Raw genomic sequence first — 21,776 nt, 5'->3', positions numbered from 1 at the left:
ATTTCTCATGGTATTAACATTGTCTCAACCTCACCCATTCTTATTGTCAGTATATATTTAAGTGAATCCCAGGGCCAAGTGAAGCCATTTTGTTACCTGTGGTGGATGACAAAATTAGGGATCCATACTCCCATTCCATGTGCAGAAGCTATCTGAATCTTCCACACTGTCAAAAGGACAGTATCCTCCACTGCACTTGGAGGCAGCAGTCTAGCTTAAGCGGTGGAAGGCAGGGCATATTTCTCTACCCTCCAGCAGAGTGGAATGGTCAGGAATTTGAGGGGAAATGGCTGACCAGTTTGTCATGGCTATTGCCACCACATCCCTTAGTTTGTTTGCTACTTAATTGTCCCTTTAGCGTTCTCCAAGATGCAAGAGCCAAGATTAGTATCACTGATGTACAGCCTTGTGTGCTGTATTCCTTGAGAACTCCCTTTTTGAAATGATAATTATCGAATGATGCCCCTGGTCCCTCTCAGACATATTTTTATGGAAATCCTGGGGCAATAGATGCATTATAATCTCCAGTCTGGCATTAAAAGTAGAAGTTAACTTCATCTGGGAAAATCAAAGACATTCAGCTCACAAATGTCATCATGACTGCTTTGAACACTCACAAAGAGCTATAAGGATGTTGTTGCCATTGTTGTCATTGTTGCCATTAGCACAGCCCCAAGTGGGAGAATCAGCACACGGATACAACAGCCCTGAACACTTCCCTATAAGTGGCTTGCTCGCAGAATGGAAATATGCCTGAAATAGCTACTCTACCGATTGCGCCTATCTAATCTATGAGCTAGCCCTCCTTATTCCATTCACTTCTCACACCAGCTGATAGGAACGATGGTGCTGAGTGCAGAACCTTTCAGCAAATGGTTCAACAACTTGCAGTCATGTCCCTTCCTGCCTCTAATCAAAGCTTCTTAACAGAGAAATATTTCTCTAGAGGGGACTCTGGTAATTAGCAATACCACAACAGCTTCTCCTGGGATTTTTCACAAGCCAGTGTAACATGAGATTGAATTTTGCAGTCCCTCAAGCTACACAACCTCTTTGCTCATGCTTGGGTATTTCACAAAGCTTGCTTCAAAAAAGACTGCCATTGATTTGACACACGATATTAAATGCACATACATGTGCACACACCCACATGGATATATCTTGTTTTAATGTGGGATTCCAGGTCATTCCCCATCTGGATAGATGGCTGCATAGTCTGATATTTCTCAATTGAAAACAGGAACACATAGCCAAGCAAAATCAGAGAGCTGTCAGGCAAATGTTGTTAATGAGAAAGAGCACACAAGCTAGGAGAAGCTGGAGCAATTTGCTTTTGCCTGAATGTACTGGGAAGGACAAGGTTCTGCCCCTGCTAAGTAATTTGAGTGTGCACTGTTCGACAGTGGAATATACTCCCTTGGAATGTGGTGGAGTCTCCTCCTTTGGAGGTTTTTAAACTGAGGCTGGAAGGCTAACACTTGGGAGTGCTTTGATTGTGTATTCCTGCATGGCAAGGGATTGGACTGGATGGTCCTTATGGCCTCTTTCAACTCTATGGATCTTATCACACTAGATAAATCCTGCTCAGAAATGGGATTTTAGAAGTAGAGAAAACCCACAAATGTGTGAGGTTTTTCACATGCGTTTCTGCAAAACAGAAATAATGTGAAAATAAAGCGAACATAAAGGGGACAAAAATTGGAACAGTCCCTGCCTCATTGGGATAGTTGGTGGATATGTGACTGGCTCATGTAGCTTCAGTAATGTTGTCAGATCTGGAGTGAGCAGACTGGCTCCAAACTCTGCTGATGAGAAAAGTGCTGAGAATATTAATTGTGGGAAAGAAAGCTCTGGGAGGGAACAAACCCTTTATATGTAACTGAGGCAGGCAAAGATTAAAACTACAGCTCTCTGGATGTTTTTGGGCTTTAGTTTACCAGCCGTAGCCAGTGTAGCCACTGCTGATGACTTTTGGGACTTTCAATCCAAAACACCTGGAGGGCTCAGGTTAGCCAATGAAAGATTTAGAGTTATGTCTGAGACCACTTTTTTTAAGAGTCTGGGTGCCACATTTTAGTATCTTTGCCAATGAATTAAGTTATAAAAATGATTAACAATGGTTTGCTAATGGGGAGCACTGAAGAATTTCAGAATAAAATCTTCTTGAATTTTGTAGATTTTTAAGAAAGCCTTTGACTGTATAAATCATGAAAACAAACTTGAAAAAATAGATGTGCTTCAACATCTGATTATCTTGATATGTAACCTATAATCTGGAAAAGAGGCCACAGCCAGGATGGAATATGGACAAGCAGAATGGTTTCCAATTAGCAAGGCTATCAGATTAGGGATGATTTTATCATCCTATCTGTTAAATTTATATGCAGAACATATCATATGGAAAGTAGGATTAGTCTGGATGAAGAAGGTGTGAAAACTGGAGAATGAAACATAAATAATGTAGGAAATGCAGATAGCACTTCATTACTGACAGAAAATAGCAGACGTGGAATGACTACTGATGAAAGTTGGGGAAGAAAGTGCAAAAGCAGAATGTAAAGAAGACTAAAATAATCACAGCAGACAATTCATATAATTTTAAAGTTGTTGATGAAGACATTGAAATCGTTAAAGGTTTTCTATACTTTGGTTCATTTATCAGTCTAAATGGAGACTGCAGTCAAGAAATAAGAAGAAGGTCCAGAAAGATGGAAGACAATTAATACAGGAACTGGATAAGATCCTCAAGTGTTATGAAACATCACTGAATGCCAAATCAGGATCATCCATACCATGATATTTCAGATTACTGTATATGAATATAAAAGTTGAATAATAAAGAAAGTGGTTAGGGAAAAAAAACTCCTTTGAAATGTGGTATCGGAACAGAGTTTTACAGCTACCATGGACCACAAAAAAGACAAATAAATGAGTCCTAGAGGAAATGAGTCATGAACCCTCACAAGGAGCCAAAAAAGACTAAATTGGGACTATCACACTTTGGACACATCATGAATAAACATGATTAATTGGAAAAAACAATAATGATGGGAAAAACTGAAGACAGTAGGAAGAGGAAGATGGTAGTACAGCTGGATTGACTCTCCATAAACGAAGCTACAATTCTGAATTTGTAAGACACAAGCAGGGCTATTAGTAACAGGATCTCTTGAAGGTCTTTAATGCATATTATCACTATAGGTAGAAGCCAACATGCAGGGACGTAGCCAAGGGGGGGGGGGTTCTTGGGGTCCGGACCCCCCCTTCCATTAGAAAAATGAATGGTGTGTGCTGCTGCGCCGCCACACCCAAGCCCCATTATAATGGTGGCACTTAGTCTGGACCCCCCCTTCCTAAAATCCTAGCTACGTCCCTGCAACATGACAACACATAACAAGAAAACAATGTTTGACACACTCTCCCTAGAGAAACAATACCTTGGTTCTTTCTAAAGCCATCGTTTTGATCTTCCAAGGTAGGTAATGGCTGCTGTTCGATTAAAAAGGACCCAGAAATTCAAGATTTTGATGTGGCTCTTGATGTCAATTAACCATGATACATTAGGCATCAACCAGAGCTGCACACTGTATGCTATTCAAATTTTTTTAAAAAAAACACTTCCAAGACAAATAAATGAGGAAAATAAGTACGCACACACTTTCATAGCCAATGATCTTACATGGGATTCCTCTTCTTCTCTCTGAGAACTGGCAGTCCTAATTGTCACAAACTTTCATTCCAACCCTCTTCTCATGTCTAGATGGGCAACTGGACTGCTTAAGGGCATGGATTGGGGCAGAGGCCTTCACTTGCCAATTCTCCTCTAGACAACAGTAACAACATCAGGTTGGAAATTAGGGTCAACTGTTGGATCCATTACTCCAGGAGTGGCAATTCTGAATCCATTCCTGGTTTTATGGCCACTCCTTCTGTAGCTACTGTGGGTTGTAGAGGAGTAATCCAGATGCTGAACCTATTCCCAACAGACAGTTGGCACTAGGAGAACTTCTGTACAACTTGGGGGGTGGTTCCCACTGGTTGATACGCCGAGATTCAAATCGAACCCAAGGTGAGGCGTTCCTATTGGAAACCGAATTAACTCTAGAACAGTTCTAGAGTAACCCGCAATCGTTCCCACCTAAAATCAAATCGGTTTATTATTTGATTCGTGTTATCGTCATTTAACGTGGGTTAAAAAAATAGAAGGGTCGAACCTACATTTTTTCCTTGAATCGGGATAGGAATCGGAGCATTTAAATAGGAACGACAGCCTTTGAAATCGGGTTAGCTGGATGGGAGGAGCGGAGCACGATGGGCTGGCTTGGGGGGGGAGTCGCCCTTTCTGTCCCCATCTGTCGTGGCTGTCGCCATTTTTGCTACCCTCACCCCTTTGTCCGCTGTGGTCTTTCAATAAGAGATAAGGATTTTTAAAATTTTTTTTATTTTAATGGTTTACAGGCGCTTAATCTCTTCAGCGCTTTAAGCGCCTGAAGTCCCAGCTGCTCAAGCGCCTGCATCTGCCAAAGGACTACAAGGCTTCCCCCGGTGGATTGCAACCTCCCCTCTGTGTGAGGAGAGCCCATTTCTAACTGAGGAGAGGCAGGAAAGGAAGCCTCCTCTCGAAGAGGCATTCCCTGCCCGCTTGGGCACTGATCTCGCCCAGGCAGGGAAGGGAAGCCTCCTCGCGAGGAGGCATCTGATCTCGCCCAGGCAGGGAAGGGAAGCCTCCTCGCGAGGAGGCATCTGATCTCGCCCAGGCAGGGAAGGGCTCTGATCAATGGGGGGGGGGGATAGAGCCTTTCCATCTCTCTTTCTCAAACGGAATCTGCCTTCTCCTCCAGCCCTGGAAAGAGAATCTTTGGGAAGAGTGCTCCCTCCCTGCTTTTCCAGCAGCCTCCTTCATTGATCTCTGGGCTCTCTGAAGGGATGCTCCCTGGCTGTCTTGGGAGCCATGAAGCGGGGATGATGTCCTGCGAAACCCATCCCATAGTTTCTCTGGAAACAGCTTGGGCTCCCCAAATTCGCTTTGCCAGAAGCCTCTCCCATTGATCTCTGGGCTCTCTGAAGGGATTCTCCCTGGCTGTCTTGGGAGCCATGAAGAGGGGATGCTGTCCTGCAAAACCCATCCCCATAGTTTCTTTGGAAACAGCTTGGGCTCCCCAAATTTGCTTTGCCAGAAGCCTCTCCCATTGATCTCTGGGCTCTCTGAAGGGATTCTCCCTGGCTGTCTTGGGAGACATAAAGAGGGGATGCTGTCCTGCAAAACCCATCCCCATAGTTTCTCTGGAAACAGCTTGGGCTCCCCAAATTCGCTTTGCCAGAAGCCTCCCCCAGCCTGGGGTCTTTCTTCCAAGGCAGCAAAAGTGCTTTGGGCAGTTTTCTCTCCCTCAACCATCCTTCCCCACGAATAATTGCAGGACTCATAGGCACTTTAAGCGCCTCCTCATTGGCTCTTTTATAACAAACCGCGAAATTTAAAAGTGACGTTATGATGACGTTGCTTTGATTGACAGCCCCAAAATGGTGAGTGGGAACGAAATAAGGCTAAAACCGATTTATATATACACCGTTTTATTTGAATAGGAACGAAAGCGGATCACTTAAAGCGAATCGATTGGTAAATGAGAACGAAGAAAAAAAAGCGATTCAGAACGTGGGATAAGACCAGGGTTATTTTGAATCGATTTAACTGATACCGGTGTATTTTAAAGCGTTGTAAATTGCAAGTGGGAACCACCCCTTGGAATAGTTCTGGGTGGAGTGGCTATAAAATCAAGCATGGTAATGGATTCATTAAATTCAGGATTAGAAACCTTCTTAAAGATACTCATGCTCATTTTAGGGAAGAATATTTTACAAGCACATTAATAACCCCAATGATTTTTATTTATACATATGATCACCAGAAGTAGGTGGAGAAAGTAAAAGAAATAATAAAAGAGTATGCTTGCTCTGACATCTCCCTCCCAGGTTTGGCGTGTAACAATGTAGTTGCAAAGTGGGAGGCTGAATTAATGTCATTGGTTAGATGCCAGTGGGCACCAAACCCATGCCATCTGCATATCCATTTCCCTTCGACACAGAACTTCCTTGACAGCTGTCATCAGCAAGCTTCTATCAAGTCCAAAACCACATACAAATCCATCCTTCAGTGAACTTCAGTCACTGCTAGAAATTTCCATTGTGCCAGTGACACTATTTCTGCACACTGTTTTGCTTACTCTGTCTTGCTCTCTTAGGTAGCCTGAAATCTTCTGTGTACAAGGTGTTCTGATAATGTAGAAAAAGAGGCGAAGTTTTTTCTACAGAACAGTATGGAAATAGTGCCTTATTTGCATGGGGAGTTTCTGAACAATACATAAATGATGTTACAGCCAGTCTGCATTGTGATGGACTACAGATCCTGTCTGTTCTTGGAAGCTAAACAGCCCTGGTTAGTACTTGGATGGGAGACTGTCAGCTAATACCAGGTTTGTTGTTGCTATTGTTTTGTGCCTTCAAGTCATTTCCAATTTATGGTGACCCTAAGGCAAACCTATCATGGAATTTTCTTGGCAACAGTTGTTCAGAAGAGATTTGCCATTGCCTTCCCCTAAGGCTGAGAGAATGTGACTTGCCCAAGGTCAGTGGTTTCATGGCCGAATTAGGAATCAAACCCTAGTGTCCAAGAGTCATAGTCCAACACTTAAACCTCTACACCATGCTGGCTCTGTAATACCAGGTGCTGTAGCAAGGATGTAGCCAGGATTTTGGGAAGGGGGGGAGGGTCCAGACTAAGTGCCACCATTATAATGCGGATTGGGCACGGCGGTGTAGCGGCACGCACCATTCATTATATCTAACGGAAGGGGGTCCCAGACCCCATGGACCCCCCCCCCCCATTCTTGGCTACGTCCCTGGTTGTAGGTTATTTTTCAGAGTAAGGAACTGACAAACACACCTTTGAATATTCCTTGTCTAAAAAAACCCTATGAAATTCATGGGGTCATCACAGGTTGACAGGTGACTGGAAGAAGCACACAGACAGACATTGCATAAGAAGAGTGATTCAAATCCACACCTTGCTGGAATCACAAGCAATCTGCTGGAAGTGAAAAGAATAGCTTGCGGTTTATTTGTTCTTTCTTTCTTTCTTTCTTTCTTTCTTTCTTTCTTTCTTTCTCCCATTCTCCCTTATATCATATTGCCTTTATTTGTTATTTGTTAAAAATACATGTTGTAACTAATTATGTTATGAGAAAGCTCTTTTCAAAAAACGCCTTCAGGATTGCAGTCATGAAAGTGTCAGTGGATCCATCTTTCTCTTTCATTCCACCCAAAATCTGATTTTTTATATTTTTGAATTGGATTCTCTAACATTAAGGAACTTCGATCCCAAGCAGTTGGAGAAACTGCTACTGCTTCTGTCATCACTAACACTTGTTAAAAGCTAGGTTTTCAGATAATCAGTGGCATTGGACACAGAATGACCTAAGGCTTATAAACAGCTATTAATTACCTTCTCAGGAGTGAAAATGTCAGTGACCAAAAATTGAAACAGTGACAAAAGGAAGAGATGAATGAGCAGATTATGGGACTGCACTTTGTCGCTTTCCTCTTCTGGAACAGGATAACCCTTAAGAGGGGTTGTGCTGTCTCTCAGATCTGGAGCCCCTCTCTCTGCTTTTGTAATTGTCTGACAATACAAGAGTAAAAATAACCAGCCTGCATCTGCAGAGAGATAAAAGTTTGCCTTTTGTGTCTCTAATGGGCAGTAGGACAGCAGAACCAATGGAGCTTTGTGGATATGACACATGGGAATTTCTGACATATCTCTCCCTACTCTGACCTTGACAGATACAATAAAAAGGGGCTTCACAGTTTACACACACACACAGTCACTCAGCCCAGTAGCTAAGGTTGGTAATAAAGAGCATGTCTTCTATGTTGCACGTTTGTCCTCTGCTATTACCCTGATTTTCTTAGCATTTTTTAAAAGAAAAAGAACAAGGAAATGGACTAGAAAGCATGACTGTGTTGAGGGATGGTGAGCAAAAAGGGGTGGTTAAATGGGGAAATATGAATTTATTAAGATATGAGTTGAGCAAAGCCACCAACATGTGCTATTGATGATGTATTGATGTGCATGGATACTGAATGCAGATGCTTTATAGCTCTTTAATGCTACAGCAGTTGTTTCTCAGAATTGCACAGCAAAGTTGTTTTACAAAAGTTTCTTTAATTTAACTGTTTCTTTAATTTACTCTTTTTGAGTAAGTCTAATGCTAGAACCTTGTTTTCTTTGGCTGTGTGTGTGCATGTGTGCGCCTGTGTGCACTCATACATTTGTAACCACATGAAGAGCATCTGGCTGTTAATATAGGAAAACTTGGTGGCTGCTATCTTAGAAATGAAGCACTGGGATTATCTGCAATGAAAACTGGCAGAGGTATCCTGAAAAAGGAGTGGGCAGAAGTTAAAGATCCCAGCTCACTAGTAGAACATTTGTTGGTTTCAGGCTGACCATCTAGTGTCTACTGATTTCCGCAAATCATGAAAGTTTATGCTTAAAGTGGCTAGTAGTTAGCCACAAAACTATTTTTCCTTCACTTTTTGTACTGAACAGATTAACATGGCTACCTCATCAAGCATTACTGATTTCTGGGACGCTTGCAAAGGACTTTTGGACCTTGGTTTAATAAAGCAAGGGACTTATAATTTTTAAGCAATTCCTGTAGAAAATATTAAGAACATTTATATAATCCTACTTTATAAACTCTCTCTCTCTCTCTCTCTCTCTCTCTCTCTCACACACACACACACACACACACACACACACAGAGAGAGAGAGATGTCAGGGGTTCTATTTTTAAATGGAAAAGGAAAAAAGAGGAGACTGCAGAGTAAAGTACTTCCTCCCTATATTGGAGGATTAAATTTAATAAATAGCTAGGTTTGTGATTTGGAATAAAATTTTTATGGAAGATATAAAAAGCCTATTGGTTAATATATCTGAAACATGCATAGGATTCTGTACAGATGACTGTCATTTATCTTCTACAAAATATGTATCTAATCTATCAGGGTGACTGATTAACTCTAGTTTGGGGAAAACTTTTATATGCTTAGACAGGACAGAAAGAGGCTGGAGAACATTTTCTTGTGATGTCTAAATTTATGTTTCATAATATTTGTTGTTGTCATGTGCCTTCAAGTTGACTCTGACTTTTGGAGACCCTATCAGAGGGTTTTCTTGAATATAATATATATAAAGTAAATACTGTGGCTTTTCAGAGCAAGGTGGTAGACTAATACTTTGCTTATGTTCTCTTTCCTCCTCCTCAAGGGTCTGGAGTGTTCTGCTGAACCGTTTGCTTTTGTCCAGGATTTCTCCCCCCAATAGGCAAGATGTCTGCTGGAAGTATGATGGACATGACGGAGTTTGGGGAGGCTGCCGAGTACCTCCGTAAAAGTTATGAGGAGCTGATGAAGTATCACACTATGCCCTTTGATGGTGAGACAACCTTTGGTGGCAGGAAGATGCTCCTGTCCTTGCTTCTTTCTTACTTTCTTAGTAGTTTTGGTCTGCCTAGGGGATCCATAGCACCACTTGATCATGTTTTCTTATTCTTCATGAGAACAAATTAGAGATTTCTGCCCAGTTTATAAATCCAAGTGTTCCCTGTACTTTAGAGAAGTAAATTGCAATTTTATTTTTTAACCATTTTAATTGTGATATTGTCTTCCAACTAGTTACATTTCTAAAAATATATTAATCATAAACTTCAGTACTCATTTTCCCAAAATCTCTCTTAACTGAAAGGAGATTTAAGTTCAGTATTGCCTTGAGTAATATAAGCAATAAATTCCTCCCAAATACTCTCATTAATTAAATACTCTCATTAATTAAATACTCTAAATTAATTAAATAATCTTAATTAATTGCAATTAATTCAGACTTGCAAGGGTAAAAGATCTTGAGGATGTCTGTCTTTTAGGTTTACATAGGAACCTCCATAAGATGAAGCCCAGTCTACTAAACTATCCTTTTGTTCAGTCATTAATAGCATTAATGGGGATGACAAGAAAATGATTGTTGTCCCATCACTCTTCCTTTTTAGGTCCAGTTGATGTGGCTGTTGTCTTTATTTCACATTATATCAAGGGCTCATAGTAGGCCTGCTTACCTATTTCTGTTAACCATGTTTAGGGCAAGGTTATAATTGCCATTAATCTGATGGGTTCCTCTTTGTAGATGCAGATGTCTGTATGATTTGTGGTCAGATCACTATACAGCTATACCACTACAGTTATGTGTAAATGGAGCAGATGAATAAAATGTTTCTGGAAGTAATTGTGTGAGATAGAAATACCTGCTTTCTAAAAACATAGAGAGAATGGTAGTTCAGGAAGCTGTCTCTTATCCACTAGGGATAAACAGAGTTTATTGAGGGAATGCATACTAGATACTTGACATGTACCTTTCCACCCTTGCCATTATCATATTACATGTGGGTTATTCCACTGCCATTGCTAACAGCTTACAAGTGTGATCTGGTTTGTTTCAGAATAAATACCTCTAGGCTAATGCACAAGGAATGTGAGAAGATAATGCTTTTGTTTCTCCTAAAATACATTTTCCACCTGACGCTGACTCTTGAGGATAAAAGTGTCATGGACGCAATCCGGAAACATTGCTGGGCAGATTCTAGAAAATCATACTCTCTTTTGGCATCTCTAGACTCTGTGTCTAAACATGTGTTATTTCTGATTTTACTGAGGGCAAATTGCAAAGTACCTGACTGAACAGTTCCAGAAATCTCTAATCATCTTCAGTTGTACATTCAATGAAAATCTACTGAAATCCTATTGAGGTCAATGGGATTTTAGCAGCCTAGATATGCTCATAATTACAGCCAGTATCAATTCTACTATTTCCTTGATAATGAATTGCCGACATTTATTCAGACAAATGCAAATGTGCTTTAGAGATGACACAATTCGAAATATGATCAAAATGTCAAAAAATAGCATCCATATTTTAAAGTTTAATTTTAAACACTATTACTTTGCTTTTGAAAAGTATTGCTACGAAATGAAATCTTAAGAGTTCTGAATACATTTTAAGGCACAACATTACTTGTCAACATGTTTTGCTTTAATCCAAAATGTAATCCAGTGTCACATACTACTGAATTTTCAACTACTAAAAATGTGAAGTAGGAAAATTTTTGCAGACAGATTTGAATCAAAGTTTTGCAAACATATTTGAATTAGGAAAGTTTGCCCAGCCCAAATATCTCAGCTCTTGAGTCACCATTTACTTATAACATTTTAATTTTATTTTTAAAAGTTATACCAATATGCAACATTATAACAAAATGCCCCAAAGAATCCCTGAAACAAAAAGGGAAAAATTACAAAGTTAGAATGCAATATCCAACATTTCCAGGTCCAATGTCTGGAGAACAAAAGGAGGAGGGATAATGTTTTGTGCAATATTGTTGTAGCTTGTAATATCTGAAAATTACTGAGAATGGGCAAAAACCCATTTATCTTTCACTTTCCTCCTAAATGTTTTCTTCTCTCTTTTGGGTATCATAAAGGAAAGAAGAGGGCCTGGATCCCAGATGAAAAGGAAGCCTATATTGAAATTGAAATCAAAGAATCCTCTGGTGGCAAAGTCACTGTGGAAACCAAAGATAAAAAGGTAAACAATTTCCTAACTAATAAAGATGGGTGGAAGGAAGAGAAATAGAAATGATCTGTTTGCATGAGATCACACAAAAGAAGAATCAAGGGAAGAAGTATGCATTTAAACATGGCATTTTCTCTGAAATTACTTATAGTTCTGAAATGAAGAAGGTATAAAACTGTTACAGCTTCTTGTCTCTGTGGTTCTCTGATTTTCCTCAGGGCAGTGGTTCTTCAACTGCTGGGTAGGACCTGCAGCCACAGGGTGGGCATGAGAGCTGCTCCAGGGAGGTGCAAGACTCGGAGGCCCTGATCCCCTTCCTTCCTTTTCATTCTTTCTCTCCTTCTCCATTTCCCAAACCTTTTCTGTCCTGGAGGGGAAGAGAAAGGCACTGGAGCCTTTGCCTGAGGAAGGAGCAGAAGAAGGAGAAGAAGGAGGAAAAGGAAACCTATTTCCTTATGAGATGTTAAAATATGACTATACATGAATATGTGAATGAAAATATGTGTACTAAACAAACAGAATATTTATATTCATATACTACATCAAGTCGGAAGGGGACGATGTCCAGTTTTAGATGTAAAGAGGGTCCTAAGGATAAAAAGTCTGAGAACTACTGCCTTAGGGAGAGCTCATGTAGGAAAGGAGCAAAGGTATTACCATTGCAGTGTACACACACACACACGCACACACACGCACACACACACACACACAAATTTGGGAGATAAACTCATTGTCCTCCTTCCATATGATTCCCCCTGTTGGACCTTACTGGTGTCTTATGAGATAGAAACATAGAAAGGTGGCAAATCTGCTATATAACAACCACCGCTGTAATTGTAGCAGCAAGTCATAGCTTAGAGTAAATTATTAAAAAATTGTTATAATTATTATAATGCACTTTGTGTTTTCTAGTGCGCTTTCCTGTTTATGCAAAGTATGCATAAATTAAACTATATAAATTGCTAGTCCCACAGAGTAGTAGTGGTGTAGTGGTTTAAGCGTTGGACTATAACTCTGGAGACCAGGATTCAAATTCCCGTTCAACCATGGAAACCCATTGGGTGACTTTGAGCAAGTCATACTCTTTCAGCTTCAGGGGAAGGCAAAGACAAATCCACTTCTGATCAAATCTTGCCAAGAGAACCTCATGACAGTGCCACCTTAATGTCACCATAAATTGGAAATGACTTGAAGGCACACATCATCATAATCAACATCCCAATGACATTTAACCATTTAACGAATGGTAAATCAATGCTTATGTAAATCCCATCAATAGAACAGATATTCTCTAGTTTGACAAACAATTGGATATAGGCTGTGATCTCTACAGCACAGCAAGTAATATATTAGTGAAAATTAGTTTGGTTGTCAATGAAGTCCATTACTCTGACAAAGTACTTTCTGTATCGTGCAGTGCTTCAGATTATTAAAGACATTTCAAAAAGTATTTCAAGAGAAGGTGTTGAAAGAATGAAACTGAAAACCTTTGTCTCTGCCCCATAAAGTGATCAACTGTCTCATCTTAACAGCTGCAACATCAGTCCACAGTCATAATGGTTCATCTTGTTCAGCGAGCTGCAACAATAGGATTTGACTATCTCAATAACCTTAAGAAGTAAGAGGGAAAATAATAAGCCATGTTCTTCTGTCCTTTCAACTATAATAATACCAAGAAAGATGAATCACCTAACTAATTTTTTTTCTTAAACAATTAGTGCTGTCCATCAGTTCCTTTTTCAGGAATAAGCAAAATATCTGTACAAAATACTTAAAAAATTAATCCAGGCCAAATGCTAATACTACATGAATACTACTAAAAGAAGCTTTTCTATTTTTTTCAATAGCAGTTTTATGGCAGTCCAGTCTAGTTGACACTTAACAACAACTCTTTAGTAAAACTAAAATTACACTAGTTCCTTTTAGGATAACTGAGTGTTGTAGCAGCAGGCAACATCCTCAAGCCTCATGCCATGATTGTTGTCTGTGAAGATGCCATGCTGATCCATAAAGCAAGTATGCTCTCTTGCCACATGATTTCATTCTTTCTGGGCTGAATGCCTGAAAAGAAGTCTTGTGGCAGATAAGAAACCAGCAAGATGTTGATATTGGCATTTGATAGCTGTCATGCAGTAATCTTCTCTGGTGCTGTGTGTGTATGTGTGTGTGTTGTATGCCTTCAAGTCATTTCCCACATATGGCGACCCTAAGGCAAGCCTATCATGGGGTTTTCTTGGCAAGATTTGTTCAGACAAGGTTTGCTATTGCTTTCCTCTGAGGCTGAGAGCATGTGACCAGTGGGTTTCATGGCCGAGTGGGAATTGAACCATGGTCTCCAGAGTCCAATGCTCAAACCACTATGCCATGCTGGCTCAATGAAAATTTGTTGCAAAAGTACTTGCTAAAGATATGCTCTTATTTTGGTTTTTATTGACTACAATTTAAGCTTCCCTCAAAATGAAAGAATGTTGAATAGATTTTTAGTGACATCTGGCACCTCTTCAACAATCAACCAATACCTAGGTTGTCACAAAATAAAGTAATCTTAGAACCTCTACAGACTGACGTTATACGCCGGTGTGGAGGCGGCATGGGGGCATGGTGTATGCACGCCAGCTGCCCCCACGCTGGCCTCATGCCATGCGCCCACCTGCACGGTGGGGGGCATCATAACACTCCGTTGGAGCAGCATTTAAATGTGTTGCACTAAAGGAGCACCAACAAGCAATGGCGGCAACAGCTAGGGTGCCCTTTCCATGGTGTGAAAAGTAGCCAGTTTTTGCAGCTTCTTTTTGCTCCACAAAAAGGCCTGATTGGGACTGTGGTGTGTCTGTTGAGCCCCTAGGTCATTCAATCAAATGAATTTTGCATGATTAATAAATTCATGAATTAATGATTTTGAAATCAATGGTAATTTCATGTCTGTCATAGAAGATGTCTGCTTAGAATGCGTGTTGCTCATTATATGAGTGAAAAAGGGAAATATCATTTTTAAGGATGCTTGACACCTGCAGTTCATCTAAGTATTTGTACACACACAAACGCACACATGTACATATGTGTGTATGAATAATGTGTATGTGTGTCTGAGTATATGATCAATCATAAAACCAGCAATTAAAACTTAAGAACAGCATTACTAAAATATACTCAGCAGTATGAAATAAAAATCTCTAAACCAATAAAAAAGATGTTGTTAGACATATCACCTTGGAGAGAGCATTCTGCAGTCAGAATGCACTGCAAAGAAGTCCCTTTTCAGTTTACAGTTTTTAATGTAATTGATTATTAGGGATAAATCAGCTATTGATATGAGCCAAACTGGTAGTCCCAGTTGGACTAGACCAATTGAAGCAATGGAACACACTTAAGTGTTGAATCATATTACCTCTAGTTGAAACTAGCAATTGGATTAAGCCTTAAATCAAGGATGGGAATCAAAGAACCTTCCAGATGTTACTGGACTGCAACTCCCCAGCCTCATTCTTTACCTTTATCTATACTGGTTAAGGCTGATGAGAGTTTCAGTCAAACAGGGACGTAGCCAAGGGGCGGGGGTTCTTGGGGGTCCGGACCCCCCCCTTCCATTAGAAAAATGAATGGTGTGTGCTGCTGCGCCGCCGCACCCAAGCCCCATTATATAATGGTGGCACTTAGTCTGGACCCCTCCCCTTCCTAAAATCCTAGCTACGTCCCTGAGTCAAACAACACCTGGGGAGCTGCATGACTTTCACCCCTGCCTTAGACACATGATTTCTAGGAATTTTAGTTGTTTTATAATTAGCAAATATATTTTTGGCTTGGGAATCTGCCTATACTGAGTCAGTATATTAAGTTCTGAACTGTTTACTGACTGGCAGCATTTATCTAGGATTTGAAACAAGGGAGCTTTCCTAGTCTTACACGGAGATCAGAGGGATTAAACCAAAGACCTTTGGTATGGGAAGCATATACTTTACTATTAGATTATAGCCCTTGTCTCCAGTGTGTTACAGTTTTAATATCTTTGTTAACTATCCTGACCAAAGAGACAGTGTGTGGATTAAAATCAATATACTGATAAGCAAATAAATAGGTATGGCATTGTAGTTGTGTACCTTCAAGATATTTCCAACGTATGGCAACCCTAAGGCAAACCTATCATTTGTTTTGTTGGCAAGTTTTGTTCAGATGGCCTTCCTCTGAGGTGGAGAGAATGTGACGTGACCAAGGTCACCCCATGGGTTTCCATGCTTGAGCAGGGATTTTAAATATGATCTCCAGAGTTGTACTCCAGCACTCAAACTACTACACCAGACTGGCTCTCTTTAGATATGGCATTTACGAATAATACTATTCTCAGTCCTTGGGACCTGGCTGTAAGACTTCTCAGCACACTTCTGTATATTTATTTATTTATTTATTTATTTATTTATTTATTTATTTATTTATTTATTTATTTTTCTACCTTAATCTCACAAGAGAACCTGGCTGCGTGTCTTTGAAGATTTCATAGTTATGTTTGTAAGCACTAGATATGTCTGTCTAATTAAGTTACAATAGGGAAGTCTGTTTTCTTTTCATATGAGAATATTTGTTAAATGCAGTTCATTCAAACAAGGCACAGATGTGTAATATGATAGTTATTCAGTTCTTGGGTTGGGTTTATAGGCTCAAACTAAATCCAGTTATTATAAGTAATGAATTGTACACTTCAGCTGCTTGTCTAAATAGCCTAAAACCTTCCTGATTAAAATCCTGTGTCATATTGCTTTGTTTAGTTTATATTTATCTGCACAAACCCATGACAGCAGCAGCCGCATTACACCATAGAAGCAATTGCAGTGTAATTACAGGAGTCACGACAAGACTTGACTAAGGCCTGTTAAATCCCTAAGGCTCCACACTTGAAAGTCTATGGGATTTACTTCCACATATTCACATCTAGGATTGGGTTGCTAGTCATCACTCAGTAAAGCACTGACTTCCACAGTCTAGCTTCATATATTTCCAGTCTAGTGCTGAATTTGGAACAAATAACAAAAAGTAAAGGTTATACTCTTTATCTGGATTTTTAAATTTTGAAATACTCCAAAATTGTCCACATGAGTGGCTGAGATAGTGACACCTTTAGTTTTTTGTGGGTTTTTCGGGCTATGTGGCCATGTTCTAGAAGAGCTTCTTCCTGACGTTTCGCCAGCATTTTGTGTTTCCTGCACAAAAATATTAAAAATATTACGTATCAAATTATATTCAGGCTATGTGTTTTAAGGTGCAAATGAATTTCATGTTTAGACTTGGGTCCCATCACCAAGATATCTCATTATGTATAAGCAAATATTTCAAAATCTGAAAAAATCTGAAATCCCAAACACTTCTTATTCCAAGCATTTTGAATAAGGGAGATTCAATCTCTAGTTTCTTGGTATGGCTGGAATCATAAAGAGACTAAGTTTCACAGAATGATGGAACTGAAATTCTAGGATTACAAACTTGCAAGGAACCATTTTTCATTGCAGGAAACATATCCTTGATCAGTGATCGCTAACCCCTTTTCTTGTAAAATGAAAGGAAGAAATATTTGTGCTTCTCAAGAGAAAACTCCATGATCAAACAGTTTTCATAGCTTTGAAAATATTTGGCAGACATTTATTGTATATAGCATCTAAGCTGTGATAGACAAGTCAGTTTATCTTTTGATATCACTTTTAAGTCCAGTCTGTTAGCATTGCACTCTGAAATATCACAATAAAACCTGGCACTCAAGGTGAAGCTTTTTGAACTCCTGCATCAGTTTTTAAGGAGGGTAAAATATCGTTGTTGTTTTTTTTAAAAATGAGGAACTTGTTAATGATAGATAGAAAGAAAAAACAATTGAAAGCTGATGTACACATTCAGAATGTGATTCTCCATTTCAGGCTTCATTGCCTGTTTCATCAGTACAATGAAAACATTATGAAAGTGGAGGAAGATGAAGGAAAATACAACCGCATGCACTGTTTCCACTTACAAATTGCAGATGTTCATTTGAATAGCTCCACAGAGCCAGCATGCATATTCCAAGCAGCTGGGAAGATGGGGCAAGGCTCTGGATTCCTAAGCCAACATGGAGCTTGGGTGCTGGACTAGGTCTCTGGAGATCACGGTTTAAATCCCCACTTGGCTATAAAACCCCACTGGGTGACCTTGGGCAAATCACATCTTCTCAGCTTCAGAGGAAGGCAAAAGCAAGAAAACCCCATGATGCCTTTTATCTTAGGGTCACCAGAAATCAGAAATTGCTTGTAGGCACAGAACATCAGCAACCACTCTGGATACCTGGGTTTGCTGAAACATACTGAATCTGTGAAGGTTGGGGGTGTGGAGAAAATATACATGTGATTCCTCTTCTCCCTCACTGTGAACATTGTAATGTCTGTGCCAGAGCTTACAAAAATTACTTTTTTGGGGATATAATTTTTACTCTGGAGGTTACTGAAAGCTGTGGGTTTGTTTTGTTTTGCAAATTCTAGTTGGTACAAGACTTAACTTGACCCTGGCATTCATTTTTGGGGGGAGTGGGAAGAAAGATATTAATCATGCTGTAATACAATATCTGTTTTGTTCACTGAGATTTGAGTTGGAAAACTTACCACATAATTCTAGCACTACATGAGTGTCTGTGCCTATTTTTAGTGGGATCAGAGAAACAAAACAAAATAAAAGCAAATGTACTTTATACCGTGAAACCTAAAATGAGATCTGTTAAATATTGTGCTTTATTAATTACTAAAGTTGGAGTCACTGATAACACACAGGAGTTGTCTTAAAGAGGGATATCTATATTAGTCTGCCAAAAATGGGTGGAATTGTTTATCTCCAACACTATGAGTAGATCTGTTGTAATTGTTCAATAGTGAGTCAATGTGTAAGTAAAACCAATTGAGTCAATGTCTCTACTCTAGGTAGGGCTAACAATAGGATTTAAACCCATGTTTATTTTAAATAGACACCTTTCTGTTTTGTCCCAATAGCTCAAGTATCTGGGGAAGGTTGGTAATATCTAATAAAAGCAGTACAAGAAACTGCTAAAATAGTGGTGCAAGCATGGGAGTTTGATAGGTCAGGTTTATGCCTCATTTTAAGGTTTAACAGATTTATTTGGGCATAAACCTTAATAGACTAGATCCCAGTTCATCAGTTGCATGAAGCAGTCATTCTTGGATGGCCAAAATATGAATATGCCTACACGCACATATCTATATTTACACCATACAACAGTTGTAATTACTAGCAGAAAACATCATGGACTTGGAACAGTTACTAAATAAGGTCAAGGAAGACAGTAGAAAGATTAGTCTTATGCTAAACAAAATGAAAACAAAAATAATGACCATGTATGATCTACATAAATTCAATCTAACCAATGAAGAAATTGAAATGGTTAAAGATTTCCCAAACCTTGGATCAAACATTGATCAGAAAGTTGACTGCAGTCAAGAAATAAGAAGACGAGGAATGGGAAGGGTAGCAATGAAATAACTAGACAAAATCCTAAAGAGTAAAGCTATACAACTGAACACTAAAGGTAGAATCGTCCAAGCGATTGTATCCCCCATCACTATGTATACATGTGAGAGCTAAACAATGAAGAAAGTGGATAAAAAGAAAATCAGTTCAATTGAAATGTGGTGCTAGAGAAGAGTGTTGAAAATACCACAGACAGCCAAACAAACAAACAAATGGATCCTTGAACAAATCAAGCCTGACTTCTCCCTGGAAGCCAAAATGATCAAATTGATGTTGTCGTACTTTGGCCACATCATGAGAAGGCATGACTCATTGGAAAAGACAATAATGCTAGGAAAGGCAGAAGGCAGTAGAAAGAAAGGAGGACCATATGTCAGATGGCTAGATTCAGCTAGGGAGGTTACGGGCCTGAATCTACAATATCTAAGCAAGCATTGGAGGATGTACTCAAGTTGGATAGTTGGAGGATAGGGGGCTTGGAGATGTCTTGTACACAGGATCGCCATGAGTTTAGGTCAACTCATGGGCAGCTAACAAAACAAATTAGTTGTAGTAGCACAGTATTACTCAGAAGAATCATATTTATTCAGTTTCAACTGCTCTGGAGGATGTGTTTGTATCTCTCTAGGTGTCAGATATTCCTCACATTGCACATCGTTGAGATGTTCTTTACATGTGTGTATGCTTATCTCAACCACCTGCCAAATGCAATACTCTGAATGAATAAATAATTGGGGCATCTCCCAAAGTGAATTTTGTGTATGTCATTTATAGTAATTTACATGTTCTGTATGTGTATATGTTAAGTCAGACTATCACAAACATCTCTTTTATATCTCCATTAACTTTATATAGTTATAAGAAAATGTCAGTTTTTTTCTCCTGAACTCAACTCATCAAAATCTTTCCAATAATGCATCACACTATTCTGTATAAGTGAAAAAATAAAAATTGGGGTGCCTACCAGGCCCTTTAAAGTGAATCTTCCATATGTCACAAGGCGTATTGTCAGACTATTTTATGTGATTTTATATTGTTCTAGATGATTTTAATTGTTTTGAATTTTATAGGGCTTTTAAAATGTTTTATCAGTGAGCTGCTTTGGGTCCTTCCTGGGAGAAAGGTGGCATAAAAATTAATGAATTAAATGAATGAATGAATGAATGAACGCTAAACATACCCTTCAGATCTAGTAAAAATGCAATGTAAAAAATCATTGTGGCATTTCATGTACATTGCATAGCCTATAGTTTAAGTCAGACCATCCCAAAGATAACCTCTAAATTTGGTGAAAATTTGCCCAGTCATTTTTGCATGATGCAGTAACAAAAAGGGTGAAAAACAATGCATTTAATTTACATCTGTAGCTATATTCTATACGCACACAGACTGGAATAGAAAAAAAGTAAAGTGAGCCAATTAGCCATTAAATACTAGAAGTACAATCTGTGAAAACTCTACGTGAAGCTTAAACAACTGATGCCAATAGCAGTAACTGATGATGATGCAATCATTCTTTGTTAGATTTTGCATCTGTAGTGAGGTAGAAAACCACAATTTTATTTCAAGTTTGGTGAAGTCTCCTTCTTTAGAGGTCTTTAAACACAGGCTGGATGGCCATAAGTTGGGGGTGCTTTGATTCTGTGTTCCTGCATGGCAGGAGCTTGGACAGGATGGCCCTTGGAATCTCTTCTCTCTAGGATTCTATTATTCTAAGTTTAAACAAGCAAATTTAGATTTCTTGAAAAAATCTAATTCAGCAGTGTCCTGCAGTATCATGAGAAATCTCTTCATCACAATCCTTTTTTTCCCCCCTGCAGAGTCGTGTTGTTAAAGAGGATGACATTCAACAAATGAATCCTCCAAAATTTGACATGCTTGAGGACATGGCTATGTTAACTCACCTCAATGAGGCTTCAGTGCTGCATAACCTGAAACGGCGTTATGGCAAATGGATGATCTATGTAAGAAAAAGAAAAGAACTCTCTTGAATGCACTGCAGTGTTTATATGAGTATCTGAATCTGGCTACACCAGCCACATGAGATTTCTCTTTAGCCCAAAAAGCAAGTTTGCTATTGTGAAATTCTTCACTTTTAACTTCCATGCTATATTAGGCATTTCTGCCTATAAAACTATTTGGTTACCTACTTGAGACCTTTGATTAGACTTCCACTTAGAGAATGGGATAAGTCCTGTGTGTGTGTTAGTGCTTGAAATGCGATTGGGAAATGTGAGTAAATAATGCACAGGTTTTTTTACAATTCTGAAGCAGTTCGGTTGTCAGTAAAGGGGCTGCATGCAAACAGATTTCTGAAAGGTTAATTTTTAATTATCTTCTATTTCAGCTACTTTAAGTTTCTGAATAGTTAGTCATAATGTGTTTCTCAAGAACAATCACACATGAACCAGAATGTGGTAAGAGTAGACTGTGATATTTTGACTTCACTGACTGGTGAACCATCACTAATGGCAAGAAATGGTGGTGCCTGTATGACCCTCAGCAGAGCCTCCAGGTTTTGGGGAGATCCTGGGCAAGATGCCAATATTGAGCTCCCTCCTTCTGGGCCAACTTTCTCCTCAGTGGAGTCACTGATCTCTGTTTGGGCACA

At 39.3% G+C, this 21,776-nt stretch overlaps 1 protein-coding gene across 2 annotated transcripts in view; it reads left to right on the top strand.

Annotated features, from left to right (window-relative positions):
• The first annotated feature begins 7,859 nt into the window (after positions 1-7,859).
• The window catches only part of LOC149315799 (myosin-7B-like), a 74,582-nt gene continuing 60,665 nt past the window's right edge, over positions 7,860-21,776 (top strand). The window contains exons 1-4 of one of the 2 annotated variants that reach the window (XM_089514112.1): positions 7,860-7,898; positions 9,326-9,493; positions 11,586-11,689; positions 20,986-21,129. In XM_089514112.1, coding sequence (XP_089370238.1) covers positions 9,388-9,493; positions 11,586-11,689; positions 20,986-21,129 — 354 coding nt within the window. In that variant the 5' untranslated portion in view covers positions 7,860-7,898; positions 9,326-9,387. Of the gene's footprint in view, positions 7,899-8,006; positions 8,027-9,325; positions 9,494-11,585; positions 11,690-20,985; positions 21,130-21,776 lie in introns of those variants that run through there. The other variant, XM_089514113.1, reaches the window with a different exon arrangement.

Source organism: Sceloporus occidentalis, unplaced genomic scaffold (genome assembly GCF_023333645.1).
Source record: "Sceloporus occidentalis isolate IW3139 unplaced genomic scaffold, rSceOcc1.0.p SCAF_3, whole genome shotgun sequence".
Classification (NCBI taxonomy): domain Eukaryota; kingdom Metazoa; phylum Chordata; class Lepidosauria; order Squamata; family Phrynosomatidae; genus Sceloporus; species Sceloporus occidentalis.
This window is presented reverse-complemented; position numbering and strand designations above follow the sequence as displayed.